Genomic DNA, 18,955 nt, shown 5'->3' with positions numbered 1-18,955 from the left:
GTCTAGCTAAAATACACGTATCCAGATAATACCGAGTCTAGAAGAATTTGGTTGACAAATATGGTTGAGTAGTTGTGTTTTATATTCGGCATGAAATTTATATACATGTGAAATGTATAAAATTTATTTGTATCCTTTGCTCAACTAGCTTACCTTGTTTATTTTCTTAGTTGCCTGATGTTGTGTTATTTTCTTTTGCAATAATCATCTTATCGGTGTGAGTAGATGAAGTTGCAGGTTTAGAGATATATCTGGGGATAAGGAGCCATCCATTATATTAGTGGAAGGTCTCGAAAAATTTAGTAAGTGGTTAGTTTTGGACAGAACTTGTTAGTTTAATTTGAATATATAAATGTTATATTTCTATAATTTTATCTCTTATACGTATGTATTAATATGTTTTATACATGTCTTTCAAATATGATAAAACATTCTATTTTGTTAGTTTTAAACTATTAAAATGAGACACTACAATTTTAAAATTGTTACACTTTAAATAAGTAGATTGATTATGATTTCTAAGAATAAAGGATATATTAAGATTTTGCAAAACATTATTTCGTATATTGTTAATTATAATTTTTTTGTATTTTTAAATTCAATTACGCGGAGGATATTCACTGTTGATAATCACTCAAAAAAATTTTATTAAAAATTAAAATCTAAAAAATATAGACAAAAGTTTTCATGGGCGTGATCTTTGCGTCAGTCTCAAGAGACCCAACTTACCCAACACAGACCATCATTATAAAAAAAAATGATTCAAAGCACCACTTCTAATAAAAAAAAAATTGTATTTTAAAATATGATTTTATGTTTTAATTTTCTAAAAAATAATGGAAGACATGATCGAAATCACAGTGTGTTTGAAAAATTAAATGATAAAATCATAATTTAAAATATGATTTCAACCAAAGATATATATCTGTTTAAAGAGGATTTTCAAGTGCAGGTTTCCTTTTTTTTTTTTTTTAATTTAAATTCAATTTTAAAAGATAATTTTAATACTATTTTAAAAAAAATAAAGTCTCAAAACACAGAAATTGTATCTCAAACACAACCTCTCCATATTCTGTACTTTTTCTTAAAAAGAAAAATCTATTTACTTTAGTATTTATTTTTAAATCATCCCTAAAACAAAAGAAAAAACCTGTATTACAAATTTATGTACACTGCATGCCTCTCACTGTTGTGCAGCTACTTCTGATTATATACATGTATTGACCTAATCTTGCTATTTCTTCAAAGTCAACATGCACCATGCTGGTTTTGTTGGGTATTATATTATGAACAAAATCACACATGTAACTTGCCATTTGAGTTGGTAAGCCAATTATAGCATATCAAACCAAGATTAATTTATTTTATTCTCTGTTATTTTCAGACATGTTTATGCGTTGTAAAAGAAAATAATTTTTCATAAACTAAATTTATTGAAAATAAATTTGACATCTCAAAGTCCATTTTTGTTTCTGGTGGATATAAATAGTTGTTGATGGCATGCATTTGGCAAACACAAGATCAAATAGTTATAAGAAAAACATTGGAAAAATCGAAAGACATGGCAGCAGCAATGTCGGCATCAGATATGAGTGAATTCGTGATGGCGAAGGGAAATGGCGTAAAGGGTCTCTCTGAGATGGGTCTGAAGAGTGTTCCGAGAGAGTACATTCAGCCATTGGAAGAGAGAGCGATGAAGGTTGTGGTTGGAGAATCGATTCCCATCATCGACATGTCGAAAGGGGATGATGATGGTGAAGTGCAAGATGCGATCTGTGATGCTGCTGAGAAATGGGGTTTCTTCCAAGTCATCAACCATGGAGTGCCTCTGCATGTGTTGGAGAATGTGAAGGATGCAACTCACAGGTTCTATGAGATGGGTCCTGAGGAGAAGGTTAAGTTCACGAAAGAGAATTCGGTGTCGAAGAATGTGAGGTATGGCTCTAGCTTTAGCCCTGAAGCTGAGAAAGCTCTGGAATGGAAGGATTATCTGAGTTTGTTCTATGTTTCTGAGGATGAAGCTCATTCAACATGGCCACCTGCTTGCAGGTAATGTTAAGTTTCAACCTGTTAGGGTTTGTCCGTAAACACTTTTTTTGAAGAAAAGATAAAAAAAAATATTAAAAGTTTGAAATTAACTTTGATATAAACTACAAAAAAATATTTTATGAATGATCAATTTTAATGACAAAAAATAATTAGTCATTATAGAGACCAATTTAGATATCAATTTATAAACTAAAAATTATTAATAAGTAAAATAGTTTCTAAATTGGTCACTATAGTAAATTGATGTCTAAATTGATTACTAACATTAACTACAAAGATTTTAGTCATACAAAAATTGGTCTCTAAATTTGTTTATAAATTAGTCACTAATATGACAAATTTAGAAACTAATTCTTTTTTTGTAATTAAAATCTTGATAGCGAACGTCAGTGACCAATTTAAAAACTATTTTAGTTATCAATAATTTTTAGTTTATATATTGGTTACTATGGTGAACAGATTACTTTTTATCCCTAAAATTATTCATTAATAAAAGATTTTCTATAGTGTATTGAGATAACATCTTTAGTTTCGATCAATGCATTTTAAGTATTGTTTGTTTTGGAGGTTATATAAGTCTTAAGAGAAGAATATGTATTTAAATTGTTTTTGATCTGATGGATTCTTTTCCTTTGAGATATTGATTAAGTTACTTATTTCAATATACTTAATAGTTTTACATCACTTACAAATCAAGACTTAGGACAATAATATTTAAGAACATCTTCGTCCTTAACCTTCTAACACATCTTTAAAAAACAAAACTAAGACAAAATTTCAAAACTAACAATATATTATATTTTCATTTTATTTGATATTTTAAAATATATTATAAATTGTTCGATGCATCAAAATAATGTATTTTAAAGATATACTAAAGAAAAAGACAAAAATATAGTAAAGAATATGGACTAAATTGAAGTCTATAATTTTATAAAAATACTTTAATGTGATATCTTCCGTTAAATTTATGTTCACAAATTACTAATTAAACCTAAGTGAAATGTAATAAAATGTAGTAAAAATAATTTTTTTATGATAGATTATGACGAAGAAGTTCGAATAAAGAACTTAACAAATAGAATAGGTCTTTTCAACTAAAGTAATTTTGTATATTGATATAAATATTATGCAAACCAATTAGATTATCTCAAATATTTATTGTAGTCTACTAATACACAGGCGCGATAGCACCTATCGCGCCTGTGTGTACGCATTTTTTAGATATGAATGATAGTATGTTAGTAGGTGATAACAATATAATGATATTATGTTAATATATAAAATAAATTTATATTTATTAAAAATAAAGTGAAATGAATAAATAAATTAATTGTTAATGAATAAAAAAATTATAGAAAATAGGTAAAATTAACCATTAATTTTAAAAAATTTAATAAATAATTATATTGTAAAGGGTAGAATTGGTATTATGAAATGTGGATACCAAAGAGGAAATCCTCTTTATATAAAAAAACTTAACGATCAAATTTTGTCCCACAACATAGAATTCATTTCTCATATACCTCAACATTTTTTTTAGTTTTATATGCTCAACTTGCATGTTTGATATTGTTTTTCCTAACTAAAGAGACAACAACATTTACTTGTATAGGGATGAAGCACTAGAATACATGAAGAGATCTGAAATCTTGATCAGACAACTTTTAAATGCATTAGTGAAGAGGTTAAATGTGAGTAAAATTGACGAGACCAACGAACCATTATTTATGGGTTCAAAGAGGATCAATCTCAATTATTATCCTATTTGCCCTAACCATGACCTAACGGTAGCAATAGGGCGACATTCCGATGTCTCAACCCTTACTATTCTCCTTCAAGACGAGATCGGCGGCCTCTATGTCCGGTCACCGGACCATCGTGACTGGATTCACGTGTCGCCGATCTCCGGTGCTCTAGTGATCAATATAGGTGATGCACTTCAAGTGATGAGCAATGGACGATACAAAAGCATTGAACATCGTGTGTCAGCCAATGGAAGCAAAATTAGGGTTTCAGTTCCTATTTTTGTGAACCCTAGACCTTCAGATGTGATTGGCCCTTTGCCCCAAGTTCTTGCTGGTGGAGAGAAAGCCTTGTATAAAAATGTGTTGTATTCGGATTATGTGAAGCATTTCTACAGAAAATCTCATGATGGGAAGATGACAATTGAATATGCCAAGATATGTGAAGTTTAGTTCCTTTATGGGGTATGCTTTGAAGATGCAGCTATTTGAAGCCATTTAATGCATTATGTAGCATGTGTTTAATAAAATTTAGATGTATGTGTTTTCACAATATAAAGAGGCTTTTAGGGTTAGTTTTACATGAAGGTGTAAGAATCTCTAAAGTCAAGGTTTATATTTGTATTATAAACCAAGTTCTAAAGTTTGTTTTGGTTGTTCATTATTGAGATTCACTTTGTAAGTGTTATCTAGTTGTAATATTTCTTTTTGTGTTAAAAAAATCATTGCAAATATTTTAAGTTTATTGTAAGATAGATCTAGAAGATAATAAACTACAACTTTTACATTCTTCACAAGTTAATACTTTTTTCTCACATTTGAAAATGATGTGAGAAGTTAATGCACTGAGTTCATGGTGGTAAACAATTACATTATAAACCTAATGGTTTAATTTTAAAATGTATTATAAGAATCTTCTATTTTGATTTAAGAACCCGTCTGTATAATTACATTCATTTTAAAGTAATTAGATTTGTTTTGTTAATTGACAAAGGAGTTAAGACCTTTAACATGTGCAACCTTATATATTACATCTTAACAACTGTCTTTCTTCGCTTTTCTCCTCATATTTGTAAGTACCTTCTCAACTTATTCTCTCACTTTTCTTTTCATCGCAAATCGCTACCTACAAACAAAACCAATAAACAAGACAACTTCACACATTTCTTCCTCGCTAAATAATATTTAAATAGAAATAAATAGAGGCTAAAAACAAACAAACCCTTAAAGCTTAAAAAGATCAAATTAACCTAAAAGATTAGTTTTATTTAGTTCTTAGAAATATTTAAATGAACAAAATATAGTTGCTTTATCTTTTTATATTTATTTTGAAGTATGGATTAAAAGAGAAAGAAAATAACAACCATCTATTATTCTTGTTAAAAAGAAAGAAAAATAAAAGGAGAAAGAAACTACACAATTATAGTTTTGTCAAGGTTTAATTAGTCTTTTGGTCTCCTAATTAGTATGTTGGTTCATTTTGGTCTCCTAATTTTTTTTTTTGGGTTCAATTTAGTACTCAACGTTAACAATGTTAAATAATTTGACGACAGAGTGTTTTGATGTGTTTATGTGGGATGTGTGTATTACGTGGTAGTGTAGAGAGATTAGGTGATGTGGAGTATAGTTTAAAAAAAGGACATAATTGGGGTTTTCGTAGAGGGTAAACTTAGGGTTTTTACTGATGTTGAAGGAGTGTTCATCAGTCTTATGGTGAAGAAATTGGGGAACTTGGTGGAGAAGAAGAAGCATTCGAAGAAGAAGCATCCATTGTCGCCTTGGTTGTGGCATTCGACTGTCGTTGGGTTCGTCATGGGATTGTCAGAGGCATATGAGTACCAATTTGAAGGTCTGTTTTTGTGGTTTTTGCATTATGAAGTTGATTGCCTTTGTAGTTGTTTTGTTTTCCTTTTTTACTGTTGAAATATCTATTTTACGAAGGTTGATGTTGTTTTTTGTTGTGTGATCATGTCTTTATTTGTTTTCAATGGTGAATGGGTTATGGTCCCATGCGTTTGTGGTCAATGGATTGTGGTCCCCTTTTAAAGGAGACTATGTTTAACTTTTTTGGGATATAGGTTGTAATATGTGTTGTACTTATGGCATTGGTAGTGCATATAGTAACTTGTTATATGTTCTTTTATTGGTTGGGATATGTGATGATTGATTTGAGGTGGTGGTCCACCATGGAGATACTTTGAAACCAAGGAGATACTAAATTATAGTAATGGGGAAATGAGCATGTTGTCTTGTGACCTAGATAAATCCACCACACATTGTACACAAACGTGTCATGTAATAAAAATTAAAACACGTAATGCAAATTGTGTCAGTGTGTATAGTGCTTCGTTACTTATTTAAATGTCATCAAGAAAAATGACCAAATTGATCACAAATTACAAAAATTAGGACAATTTCGAACATTCGAAAAAATTGAAGACCAAAATGAACAAAGTTTACAAAAATTGGGATCAATGATGTATTTAAGCCTTGTTTTTAACTTGTTTGAAATATAAACAAACTTAAGTTATGAGACCAAGTAGGGGTGATAATGGGGGTTTGGCCTGATGGGCTAGCCTGTAGGTTCTCCAAAAACGTAGGCTGGCGGCCCGCGCGGGTTTGCTTACTGGTCTGTATAAAAAAAAGACTTGCACTTATGTAAATCAATTACTTTTCTTTTGGTCTGGATTTTTGCATGAGTGTTCCAAATTCTTGTGTGAGTGGAAGAAACAAGTAGGGATAAATATGCTTTTGGTCTGTTAAATTTCAGTAAATTTTGGAATTAGTCCATTTCGAAACTCTAGACCAATTTAGTCCTTAATCTCTCAAAATACATGGATTTAGTCATTTTAATCAAATTTTGTTAAGTTTATTTGACATTTCAAACGCGTTTCATAATAGTATTTGACTTAACATTAAAGAAAAAATGTGTCAAACAATTTAAACAACTCAAATACAATCCTGAAATGCCTACGAAACACCAAATAAACCTAACAAAATTTGATTAAAAAGACTAAATCCACGTATTTCGAAAGGTGAAGGACTAAATTGGTCCAAAGTTTCGAAATGGACTAATTCCAAAATTCACTGAAAATTAAGAGACCAAAAACATATTTAACCCAAACAAGTATTATGTAGTTTTGAATGTGCTAAAATTTTAAGAATACATCGTATATGTCAAATTACAAATATGAATATGATAAAAATGTTAAATTATTAATTTATCATCTAACTCCCCAAAAGTCTTTGCTTAATTTTACGAACTTGTTAAAGTTTTCCAAATTGGTCAATATTGAAAGTTTTATCATAAGATTTTTTCCTAAAAAAAAAAAACAAAACAACAGGCTGACCCGTGAGCCCACTTATACGTGAGTGGCCAAACTTTTGAGCTTGAACTTAAAATGTGGAATTGACAAGCCCAACTCGCATTTTGCAAGTAGGCCTAAACGGACGGGTTCGACCTTTCATTATCACTCCTATCACCGAGTTTATTAAATATGTTGATCAACCGGTGTTTCACCTTAACCCTTTCCAACATGATTTGTAGTCAAATGCGATTTGTTGTTGAAAGCGAGCTTGAAGAACAAAGATCCAACACGATCTGAGTTGGGTTGTCAAACAAAGCCGAAGCAGAAGGTAAAAGGTCATTTGACGTTTCATCACGACTAAACTACAGTGAGAAAGCTTCTACTCCGACGAAAGCCCTCTCTGTTTTTGTCTTAAACATTTTTGTTTTGTTTGGTTTTAGGGTAGTTGAAGTTGTGGAGAATTGGCCTAAGAAGCATTGAGAATGTGTTTTTAGAGGTTCCTCCTTGTATGGTGTATTTTCCCCTCTTTTAATGCCTTGTGTTAAACAGGTTTTGACTGTCTTAATTGTTTCATGTTTCTAAGCTTTCTTGGAATACTTTTGGAGGGTTTTGTCATTCTCAGTTCATTTAGATCTTCTTGTTTTTCATAGCACAAGTTGGTTTATATTTTACCCAAATATAGTTTGTCATGAATGTTAATTGTTGAAATAGGAATTAGGGAATAATTAGATATATTAGAATTTGTTCTTTATTTTGTTTGTAGACTGTGACTCTGCTTGAATTTGCCTAATAGTTCCATGCCAGAATCTTTTCTTCATTTGAAGACTCTCTAATGGTCATACACTTATGCACTCTTTTATACTTCACTAATTTCTTACATTTGAGCATAAAACATGTCGATAGGAGCATCAAAGACATTAATATTGAACATTAACGAGTACTAACATGAGTATAGTTGACAACATAACTACATTGTGTACTTCCTAACTGTTTCCTGATCAATCAGAACATTTCCCTCTTGGATGGAATATGAAACCACAACTCAAGTCTTTACGGATGCTTTTGCTTTTACCTTTGACAAGACTTCAGATATTCTAAACGAAATCCTAAAGTGATTCCAATTATGGATACTGTTGAGGGACCATATCAAATGGCCACTATTCATCTTAGTCGGCCACACATGACTTTTATCCAATGATTAAAACCTTCTTTCTATCACAAGTGTCTTTTGGTCATTGATTATAACCTTTTTTACATATGAAAACATACCTGTTGTAGTAGTAGGACCTTTGTCTAACTCAAAAACTGAACTAAAAAACATCTCCACTGCTTTACCATACAACCTTGAAGACACCTCAAGAGAAATTGAATCGTTAGTACTCTTGGTGATGAAACCAATCTGGTATGCTGCTCCCTGGAAGCATTACTTCACGAAGCAAATTTTGAAGCATAAAATTTAATTTTAGTGTTTTACTGATTTTCTGGAAGAATATAGACAAATAGACATAGTGAGCATATATTGTGTAAGAGATTTGCTATGTGGTCCTGAAGCTGTTTACTCAAAGAAAACCTATTTAACAGTTGAAGAGCACGACCATGACTTAATTCCTTGAATTAGTAGGTTGCTTCGGCATTGGCAACAATTACCAAATACTCATCTCTAGTTGTTATGATGATTCTACTTCCCGATCTGAACCAATTGTATTCTCTAACCAAAGACTCTAGTTTGTTAGGCAATAAGTCTGTTGGACCATTATTGTTATTTTCCTAAAAATATGTTGTTATGTAATATGCATATTTATAATAATTGCATATATTTAGGATTCCTAATTAAGGTTGTAAAAATCAGGAATTAGGTTCAATTATCATTAATAATGGTATATGTTATGTATTATTTAAGGAGGTGAATAGAGAAGTGAAGGGCAACGAACAAAGAGAGAGTCCTATTTCGTGACATGGTATCACGAGCCTTTTGACAGAGCCTTGAGTATTCCAATCTTGCTATCGATCCCGTTCATGACCTGCTTCTCGGTTCTTGGGTATTTTCGATCACGTTCGTGAGCTTTGATCCTGTTCCTGTTCCTGAGCTTGCTTCTTGGGTCTTTTCGATCTTGTTTGTGAGCTTTGACCTCGCTCGTTCTCGCTTCATTGTTTTCTCGCACGTGACTCTTTTTTTTCTTAGTTTTCATGGTTACGGAGAATCTTTGCGTTCGCTTTAACGACAAGAAATATGCTGCTTGGGAGTTTCAATTCCAAATGTTCGTGCCAGGGAAAGGCATGTGGGGTCATGTCGAAGGGTCCTCCCTTAAACCCACGACCACGACTGAGTTGGCTACTTGGGAGACAAAGCATGCCTAGGTTATTTCTTGGCTTTTGGGGTCAATTGAACCTTTAATGGTCAATAACCTGCGTTCATTTTCAATTGCCAAAGACATGTGGAATTATCTCAAACACATTTTTAATCAAAATCATTCTGCCAAACGGTTTTAGTTGGAATTGAACATAGCAAATCATAGTCAAGCTAATTCCTCTATTCAGGAATATTATTCTAGTTTCCTCAACTTATGGGCTGAACACTTTACTATACTACACGTTGCTGTTCTGGAAACTTCTTTGGCAGGGGTTTAAGAGGTTTACAAGGTCACTAAATGGACCAATTTCTCATGAAGCTTTGCCCAAAATTTGAAGTTGTCTATGTCGCTCTCTTAAATCGGAACCCACTCCCTTCTTTGGAGGTATGTGTTGGTGAACTTCTTCGCGAAGAGCAGCGTCTTCTTACTCAAGCAGCTTTGTCCCTTGATTCTGTTGTTTCAAAAGCTATTATTGTTGCATATATTGCCCAAGATAAAAGCAAAGGTCGTGATACACGACAAGTTAAATGTTATTCGTGCAAACAATTTGGTTATATTGCTTGCCATTGCACTCAAAAGTTTTGCAACTATTGTAACCAACGTGGTCATATCATCACAGACTATCCCACTCACCCACCATAGTGCCAGGTGCAAGCTTTTCATGCAGCTAGTTCCATGACTGAGACACCTTCTTATGTCCCAATCCATGAGGCTTTCATGCCAGAGAAGGTTCAACAAATGGTGCTTTCAGCCTTATCTGCATTAGGCATCCAGGGTAAGTCTCACAATATATCTTCACCATGGTTTGTTGATTCTGGTGCCTCCAACCATATGGTTGGTACCTCTGAACATTTAACCAATGTTTATACTTTTAATGGTACTCAAAATATTCAAATTCCCGATGGTAATACTCTTTCCATCACTGCTGTTGGTGATATTACACCTTAGGGAAGGTGATCGTGAAGGGGCCTAAACTTTACCTAGCCTTTTGTCTTTTCATTATACTGGAGTCTCAAATAAGTATGCCGATTGGCACAAAATGTTGGGTCACCCAAATCTAGTTGTTTTGTCTCATCAACTGAAAAATGATTTCTTGAGCAATAAAAGTATCATTCTTGATTCATCTTTTCATTATTCTGTATGCAAACTGGCTAAAAGCAAAGCCCTCCCGTTTCGGTCTAATGCTCATCATGCTGACAAATGTTTCGACATTATTCACAATGATGTTTGGGGTATATCGCCTATCTTACATAAGCCAAGTATAAGTATTTTGTGACATTTATTGACGATTATAACCATTTTACTTGGATATATTTTCTCCGTTCTAAAAATGAAGTTTTCTCCATGTTCAAGACATTCTTGGCCTACATTGAGAATCAATTCCACACTTGCATTAGGATTTTGCGCACTAATTCTGGTGGGGAGTATATTTCTGCTGCGTTTCAAGAGTACTTACGACAAAAAAACATTATTTCGCAACGTTCATGTCCATATACACCTCAACAAAATGGTGTCATGGAGCGAAAGAATAGGCATTTGCTTGATGTCACTCGAGCATTACTTCTTTAGGTTTCGGTTCCTTCTCATTTTTGGGTTGAGGCATTGACCACTGCTATCTACTTGATGAATCGGCTTCCCTCCCAAGTTCTTGGCCTCGATTCTCCTTTCTTTCGTCTTTATTCCATACAACCAAGTTATGATGGTCTTTACCCTTTTGGTTTTGTATGCTTTGTTCACCTTCCACCTTCAGAACATCACAAACTTGGGGCCCAATCTGTCCAATGCGCATTTATGGGTTATGGTACGACTCAGAAGGGTTTTGTGTATTATGATGTTGCTGCCCAGCGTTTACGTATCTCTCGGAATGTGGTTTTCTTTGATCATCAAATTTTTTTTCCATTTGTTTCTCTCGATGCTCATGGTTTTGCTAGTCTCTCGACCTTTCTTGAGGTTTCTCATGCTCCATAACAGTTTAAACCAGGTTGTGTTTATACTAGACGCAAGCTTGCCCCGCCTCTTCATGACTCTGACCCGTCACCTGATCATACGCCAATAGCACCTCGTCCATCAAGTCGTATTCCTCGTCCACCAAGTAGGTATGGTCACTCTCCCACTTCTCTTACTGCCACTTTATTTAGCATTCCTATTCCTACCTACTACTGTTAAAGATGTATGTTGGGTCAAAGTTATGCAAGAGGAGGCACTTCAGGAGAATTACACTTGGGATCTTGTTTCGTGCCCCCTAGTGTCAAACCCATTGGTTGTAAATGGGTATACTCTGTGAAACTTAATTCTGACGGTTCTCTTAATCGTTACAAGGCTTGTTTGGTTGTTTTAGGTAACAAACAAGAATATGGCATGGATTACGATGAGACATTTAAACTTGTGGCTAAAATGACTACTATCCGCATGGTGTTATCCATTGCTGCCTCCAAAGGCTGGTCTCTCCATCAAATGGATGTGAAAAATTCTTTTCTTCATGATGACCTAACTGAAGATATTTATATGACCCCTCCCCAAGGTCTGTTTTCTTCTTTTATTGGTGTATACAAGCTCAAACGATCTTATATGGTTTGAGGCAAGCACCGCGGGCATGGTTTGAAAAATTTCGGACTACTCTCCTTGGCTTTACTTTTACTCAAAGTCAATATGATTCTTCTTTATTTATTCAAACCATTACAACTAGTATTGTTCTTCTCCTTATTTATGTGGATGATATAGTCATTACTGGATCAGATCATGAGTCAATACAACACCTCAAACAACAACTTCAAGCTTCTTTTCATATGAAAGATGTTAGAAATCTTCACTATTTTTTGGGTCTTGAGGTTCATTCTGATCCAACAGGTCTCTTTCTTCATCAACAAAAGTATATTGATGATTTGATCTCTTTGGCTGGGCTCCAAACTGTTGTTCCTGTGGATACTCCTCTTGAAGTTAATGTCAAATATCTACGTGACTAGGGTGACATTCTACCTAATCCATTGTTGTATCGTCAGTTAGTGGTTAGTCTTAATTATTTGACTATTACACGTCCTGACATCTCCTTCGTAGTCCAGCAGCTTAGCCAATTTATGCACAGTCCTCGCCATCTTCACCTAGTTGTTGTTCGACGTATCATTCGTTACTTGAAAGGTACTTCTCATTGGGGATTGTTCTTCCTTACTAGGACGTCTCTTACTTTGGTGGGTTATAGTGATGCTGATTGGGCAAGTTGTCCAAATACTCGCAAATCTGTCACGGGTTGGTGCATGTTTCTTAGTTCTACACTTATTTCTTGGAAGAGCAAAAACCAAGCTCGAGTCTCCAAGTCTTCCACTGAGTCTGAATATCGTGCTATGTCTCTAGCTTGCTCTGAAATTATTTGGCTTCGTGGTCTTTTAACCGAGCTTGGCTTCCCTCAAAACTCAGCTACACCTCTCTATGTTGATAATACTAGTGCCATTCAAATTGCAGCCAATCCCGTCTTCCATGAACGCACTAAACATATTGAAGTGGATTGTCATTCTATTTGTGAGGCTTTTGATACTCGTATTGTTTCTCTTCCCCACATTTCCTCGCAAATTTAGTTTGTCGATATATTTACCAAGGTTGTTCCTCATCTTCGACACCAGTTTCTTATTAACAAATTGATGGTCCTTGACCACCCACATCAATTTGTGGGGGCATGTTAGACAATAAGTCTGTTGGATCATTACTGTTATTTTCCTAAAAATCTGTTGTTATGTAATATGCATATTTATAATAATTGCATATATTTAGGATTCCTAATTTAGGTTGTAAAAATCAGGAATTAGGATCAATTATCATTATAGTGGTATATGCTATGTATTATTTAAGGAGGTAATAAAGAAGTGAAGGGCAACAAAAACAGAAAGAGCCCTATTTCTTGACACAATTGTTGCACTCAATTAGCATCAACAACCACTATGAGAACCTTTTTTCCGCAAAGTCTATTTTTTATCGGATTAATTCCTCTATCTTTTTTTCCCACTTCAAAATCTCTATGGTTCAAACCTCTAAAAGAAGTGCTTCTTTTAGTTGAACTTTTTCAAATGTTTGACTCGAAACTTCTCTAATATTTTCAATGAAAACACTGCCCTCACACTGATTAATAATGCGATTATAAACAGACTTAAGAACTGTAGGTTTTCCTATTAATAATGCGGTTAAACGTCTACCTTCTGTGTAACAGTATTTCTTGCAGTAATATGGATATAAAAATAGATAATTAAAGAAGTAAAAATCATATTAGCTTTGGCTTTCTTTTGTCCCCCTGCTCCACAAATGCAAGAGAAAAACATAGCGCTGCTAATGTATATTTTGATCATACGAAATACATTTCTTTTTTGAAGATATGGACTTAAAGGGTGTTGTTGAGGACATAATCCCTTGGGATGAGACTCTATCTTCAAGTGATTTTTCTCTATCTGCTTGTACATTTTCTGACAAGTGGAAAATGTTCAATCCTTGCTTTCCTCCATGGCAGAGGATCACGTGTCCTAAACAACATTTGGTTGCTTTTTAAACAAAAAAATATTACCTAAATAATAAACGATTTATATAATATGAACTTTAGTAGTTTTAAGCCACATTTATATATTTGTGATATTTTCTATGTTTAGACAATAATTTTATACACATAAGTTAGTTTGGTGTGATCTAAAGTAAAAAACAATGTAATAAATTACAAAATAAACCTAATGGTTCAATTTTAAAATGTATTATTAGAATATTTTATTTTGATTTAATTTTTTTTAACTTTTGCAAGAGTTCCCTTCCATGTATTCTATTCACACGGATGGAAGGGTGATTCTCTTTGTTTGTTTCAATTGATCTATCGATATTTGACAGGTTGAAGGGAGGATGAGATCCTCGCTTAAGTGTAGAGATAAGAGAGTGATTACTTTTCTTTTATAAAAGAAGAATACAAAGTAAAAAAAGAATTAGAAAAGAACTTTAATAATAATAATAATAATAATAATTTTAATCATAAAAATAAAACTGTAATTCACATTTTTAATATATTAAAACATTTTTTATTTATTTTATCTATTAAATCATTTACGAATTTTATAAATTTTATATTTTAATATTTTAATTTTCACATCACATCCCTTAAAATAAAGAAGATATAAATTTTACCTTTTAAATTCGTTCAAATCTATTATTAGATGTGAAAAAAAACTTAAAAAATAAAAATCAAATTAACTTAAAAGATTCTTCTTATTTGGTTCTTAAAGCCGTTCAAATGAAAAAAATAAAATAGTTGCTTTCCCTTTTTAAATTTATTTTAAAGTATGGGTTAAAAAATAAAAATAAACAGCAACCATTGTGCTTGTTAAAAAAATAAAAAGCAACCCAAAGGCATTAGTTCATCCTTCATTGCATCCTAAACCCTAAATAATATTAACAGCAATATTCTAACATCTTTATGTTACAATAAATAAATAAATTTACTTCATGATATTATTTTAATAAAATGTTACAAAAATTAAAAACTTTTATCTAAAAAAACATTATATTGTTTATACTATCAGAGAGAGTGTTAAGTTGATAACCCTAACTTTCTATCGTTTCCATTTTTGTTGATGGAGCTGAATCAATGTTAATGGCAGCTCCTTAAGTCTCTACTTTGTAACTTCCATTAATTCGAAATTTCAATTCCTTTTGTGAATTCTCAATCCCTTCTCTCAAGCCACAATTCTCTGTAAAATCCCAATTCCTTTAACCTCAACATTGCTTCTCCCAAACACAGGAATTAAATTTCGGAGGCTTCGCGGAATACAGGTTTTGATTCTTATCTCTGTTTCGCTGATTAACATGGCGGAATTCATTCAGGTTTAATTGGTGTTTCTGTTTTTCTGATTAATGCTGTTTCATTTTGACGTGCTGGGTGATTTGCATAAGAGAAAATGTGTTTACATTGTCATTTTCTGGTGTACTGTCATCAACCAATTGGATCCCAACGGTCTCTGCACAAGGGATTTCTCGCTGTTTTGCCATTTTCTCCCGTCTCTCCCTCCTTCAAAATCGTGTTGCCTAACTTCACGAACCGAATTCTGAAGCATGAAATTTAATTTTAGTCTTTTCCTTTTGTTCTCTCACCTGAGATGGATTAATTTGATAAAAAACAGGAAAACCAAGATGACCTTTGGAATCCTCACACTCAATAATCTTAAAGAGTTCATCTAAGCAAGAAGAGGAATAAACGTAAGTCTTGGATAATTCTGAGATCCTTGAGTCTTCAAAAGCACCAAAAAAGTGGAGGTGAAATTTTCTCTCTACTCTAGAGCTCTTTGTAATCTGTGAAAGTGTCGACTCCTTTTTGACCTAAACTTGTTCTTCACTTGGAAATGAGGATTGCCTGCTTTCAGATCTTGATTGTCTAAAAACGAATGTAGGCATTATGAATGATATTGTAGATATGTTTTAAAATTTCATATAGGTGAAACGTCTACCTTCTGTGTAATAGCGTATTTCTTGCTGTAAAATGGATAATTAAAGAAGTAAAAATCATTTTAGCTTTGGCTTTCTTTCGGCCCCCTGCTCCACAAATGCAAAAGAGAAAAACATAGCGCTGCTAATGTATATTTGATCATAATAAATACATTTCCTTTTGAAGATATGGACTTAAACGGTGCTATTGCGGACATAATCCCTTGGGATGGGAGTCTATCTTCAAGTGATTTTTTCCTGTCTGCTCGTACATTTTCTGAGAAGTGGAAAATGTTCAATCCTTCCTTTCCTCCATGGCAGTGGATCCCGTGTCCTAAACAGCATTTGGTTGCTTCTCATAAGGTGGGATTTTGTCATTAATTTCTAAATGCTCTGCATTATTGCTCTATGCTTAGCAGCTTTCTTGATTTTTGTCTGTCAGGTGGAAGGATACTTGTCCATGGAGAACATGTGCCATATCAAATCAAGTGAGGTCTGCCAGCAATTTAGTTTACTAATACATAGGTAGTGGTTGATTATATGTAATTCACTGGATTGTGATTGTCATCACAGGAAGAAGAGAGTAATAGAAGTCTGACATGGGAAGAAGATAGCAACGATTCACAGAGAGAAGAGCCCTTTGATTGTGGCACTTTAGTATGTATGACCTATATGATGTCTATAATCTAAATTAATTTCATACGCTAAATTTGGTTATTACTGTTCTTGGGATTTTCAACACTCTTCTTTAATCCTACTACTACTTACAACAGTGTATTTTTCCCTCTCTACTAGGTCCAGAGCATGAAGTAAACCACTATGATTTTCACATCGTCTACAGTTCTTCATATAGAGTTCCAGTCTTGTATTTTCGTTCATACCATAGTGGTATGTTTACGTTTCTTACTATGGAGTTTATGGATGATAAGCATGTTCTTCATATAGAGTTCCTGTCTTGTATTTTGGTTTATATCACAGAACATAGACTTCAAAACTTAACTCAACACTCCTCTCATGATAGGTCTAACAAACTTTGATAGGATATGTTTTAATACCATTTTAGAAAGTAAATTTTAAGTCTAACTCAACATTACAAAACAGGTTTGGAAGATGAAGTTTGCACCTACTAATATATATATATATATATATATATATATATATATATATATATATATATTATATTTTGGTTATATATGGCTTGCACCCACCTGGTTTGGAAGATGAAGTCTCCAACAGAATGCGTAATTATTAATTATGGCTTTCAGCTTTTCATTAAAACAATTTTGAAAAGCAAAACCACCTTGTATTATTAGAAAACTTGTTACTTTTAAAGTAATCCAGTGGTTCTATTGAATGTTTATATAAGAAATGCTGGCTACATTATTAATCCTGCAGAGCTTATATCTGTCAGGTCGGATGGCTTAAGGTTATACTGCAGTACCATGTAGCCGTGGTCAGATTTTAAGCTATCTTGTGGTTGCAAAAGATATCTAATTTGAAATATGTAGGGAAGTAAACTATAAGGTCTCATATGCCATCCATTAAAACAATTTTGAATATAGATGATCCTAAAATTTGGTCTCTTAACTTTTCTGATCTTATCATCGTTTAGCCATGGAAAAAAGAACTGTTTGTGTGTTGAATTGTACTATCTCATTTATTTACATCTGCATTTGTATATTTCAATATATAATATAATTTCTTTTATTGAAATCAATAATATTCATCACTATATATTTGATGCTGTTTAATTATGTAGATGGGCAACTATTGCCTTTCAATGAAATTGAAAAGGATCTTCCCTGTCACTCTGCAAAGTTACTATCAGAATCGAAATGGACATTTATAACTCATGAGGTAAATCATTGTTTTTTCTTCTGTTTTTTAGTCAGTTTTTTCTCAATTTTTCATGATTATGGTGTACTAAGATTGCGCTTCTGTTGAAAATATACAAAAGTGTATTAATATTTGGTCCACCCGGCCTTCTGATTATTGCTTTAATGAAATATGTTTTATAGATACGGAAGGAAAATGCAGAAACTAAGGATGAGGCATGCCTATGTAGGTTTCATTAGTATAGAACCATTAAATTTGGTCTGTAAATGCAAATGCCATTAACTTCTTCTTATATGATCTGTGGATTACTTTTGAAAAACACAAGGGGAATGAAGGGTACCTCCTGATGGGTTGATTTTAGCAAAATTGAATTTACTAGTTTTTAACTACATCTTATGTTAAAAGTAACCATAATCTGCATACTGTCATTTGATATGTTCTAACCCCTGTACTATACATTAACTGGTTTCAGTGTATATCTTGTAGGAACATCCACATTTGAACAGACCATGGTACAAATTACATCCATGTGGGACGAGTGAATGGATGAAGCTCCTCTACGATGGTGATTCATCTTTGAACAGAAATGGTTTTGTTATTGAACACTATCTGGTTTCCTGGTTCTCAGTCATTGGACAAGTAGTTGGTCTTAAAATTCCTTTGGAAATGCTGGATACTGTAGTTTCTAACGATTCTTAGACGTTTGTTCATGCTTGCACAAAAGCAATATAAATGAATAGGAGACAAAGAAAGTTTCTGCCCGCCATTTACGATTACTGCTGCAGTTGCCATTTGTACATACGATGTTTCTCCAGCATTAAATGAATGGTGAAATATATATTTGTACATGATTTTTACTGGTATATGGGCTATGCAATTGGAACTAAGAGCCTGCGTTGAAATTTCACTCGATACAATGTTGTTTCATTTGCTTACAATTTGGTACAATCAAAATAACTTACTTGCTACGAGTATTTTTTAAAGGTTCTAACTTACTTTTAGACGCTGTGTATATCTTTTCTAAATCTCTTAGATTCCTCTTTTCTGTATATTCATTTTAGGAACTCTTTTGGTGCAATCAGTAAACTATTAATTTTGTAAGTTTGCGTTTGATAATTTATAAACTTTAACTAGCTTTTGAGCTAGTTTTATTATACACGTCTTTAATTTGCAACCATCACTATGTGAATTGTATATTAAGGGAGCATGACTCAGTTATAATTGATAA

The 18,955-nt window shown here is 32.9% G+C and overlaps 2 protein-coding genes and 1 pseudogene across 11 annotated transcripts; all 3 read left to right on the top strand.

Annotated features, from left to right (window-relative positions):
* Positions 1–1,528: 1,528 nt before the first annotated feature.
* On the top strand, positions 1,529–4,534 carry LOC114167306 (2-oxoglutarate (2OG) and Fe(II)-dependent oxygenase superfamily protein). Its single transcript, XM_028052360.2, has 2 exons — positions 1,529–2,049; positions 3,665–4,534. The coding sequence occupies exons 1-2, from the start codon at positions 1,562–1,564 to the stop codon at positions 4,245–4,247; spliced, it is 1,071 nt and encodes a 356-aa protein (XP_027908161.1). The 5' UTR covers positions 1,529–1,561; the 3' UTR covers positions 4,248–4,534.
* A 5,231-nt stretch (positions 4,535–9,765) lies between these two features.
* On the top strand, positions 9,766–11,619 carry LOC146881999 (uncharacterized; annotated as a pseudogene).
* A 3,351-nt stretch (positions 11,620–14,970) lies between these two features.
* Positions 14,971–18,614, top strand: ATG10 (autophagocytosis-associated family protein). 10 transcript variants are annotated; one of them, XM_028050450.2, is made up of 8 exons: positions 14,971–15,243; positions 15,591–15,666; positions 16,079–16,254; positions 16,334–16,379; positions 16,465–16,552; positions 16,687–16,779; positions 17,651–17,748; positions 18,214–18,614. In XM_028050450.2, the coding sequence occupies exons 3-8, from the start codon at positions 16,121–16,123 to the stop codon at positions 18,424–18,426; spliced, it is 672 nt and encodes a 223-aa protein (XP_027906251.1). In that variant the 5' UTR covers positions 14,971–15,243; positions 15,591–15,666; positions 16,079–16,120; the 3' UTR covers positions 18,427–18,614. The 10 variants fall into 10 exon arrangements, with proteins under 10 accessions (XP_027906251.1, XP_027906246.1, XP_027906250.1 ...); XM_028050445.2 differs by having other exon boundaries at positions 16,334–16,384; XM_028050449.2 differs by having other exon boundaries at positions 15,591–15,723.
* Positions 18,615–18,955: the final 341 nt, after the last annotated feature.

Source organism: Vigna unguiculata, chromosome 10, assembly GCF_037176805.1.
Source record: "Vigna unguiculata cultivar grain cowpea cultivar isolate G323 ecotype 2 chromosome 10, ASM3717680v1, whole genome shotgun sequence".
Taxonomy (NCBI): Eukaryota; Viridiplantae; Streptophyta; class Magnoliopsida; order Fabales; family Fabaceae; genus Vigna; species Vigna unguiculata.
This window is presented reverse-complemented; position numbering and strand designations above follow the sequence as displayed.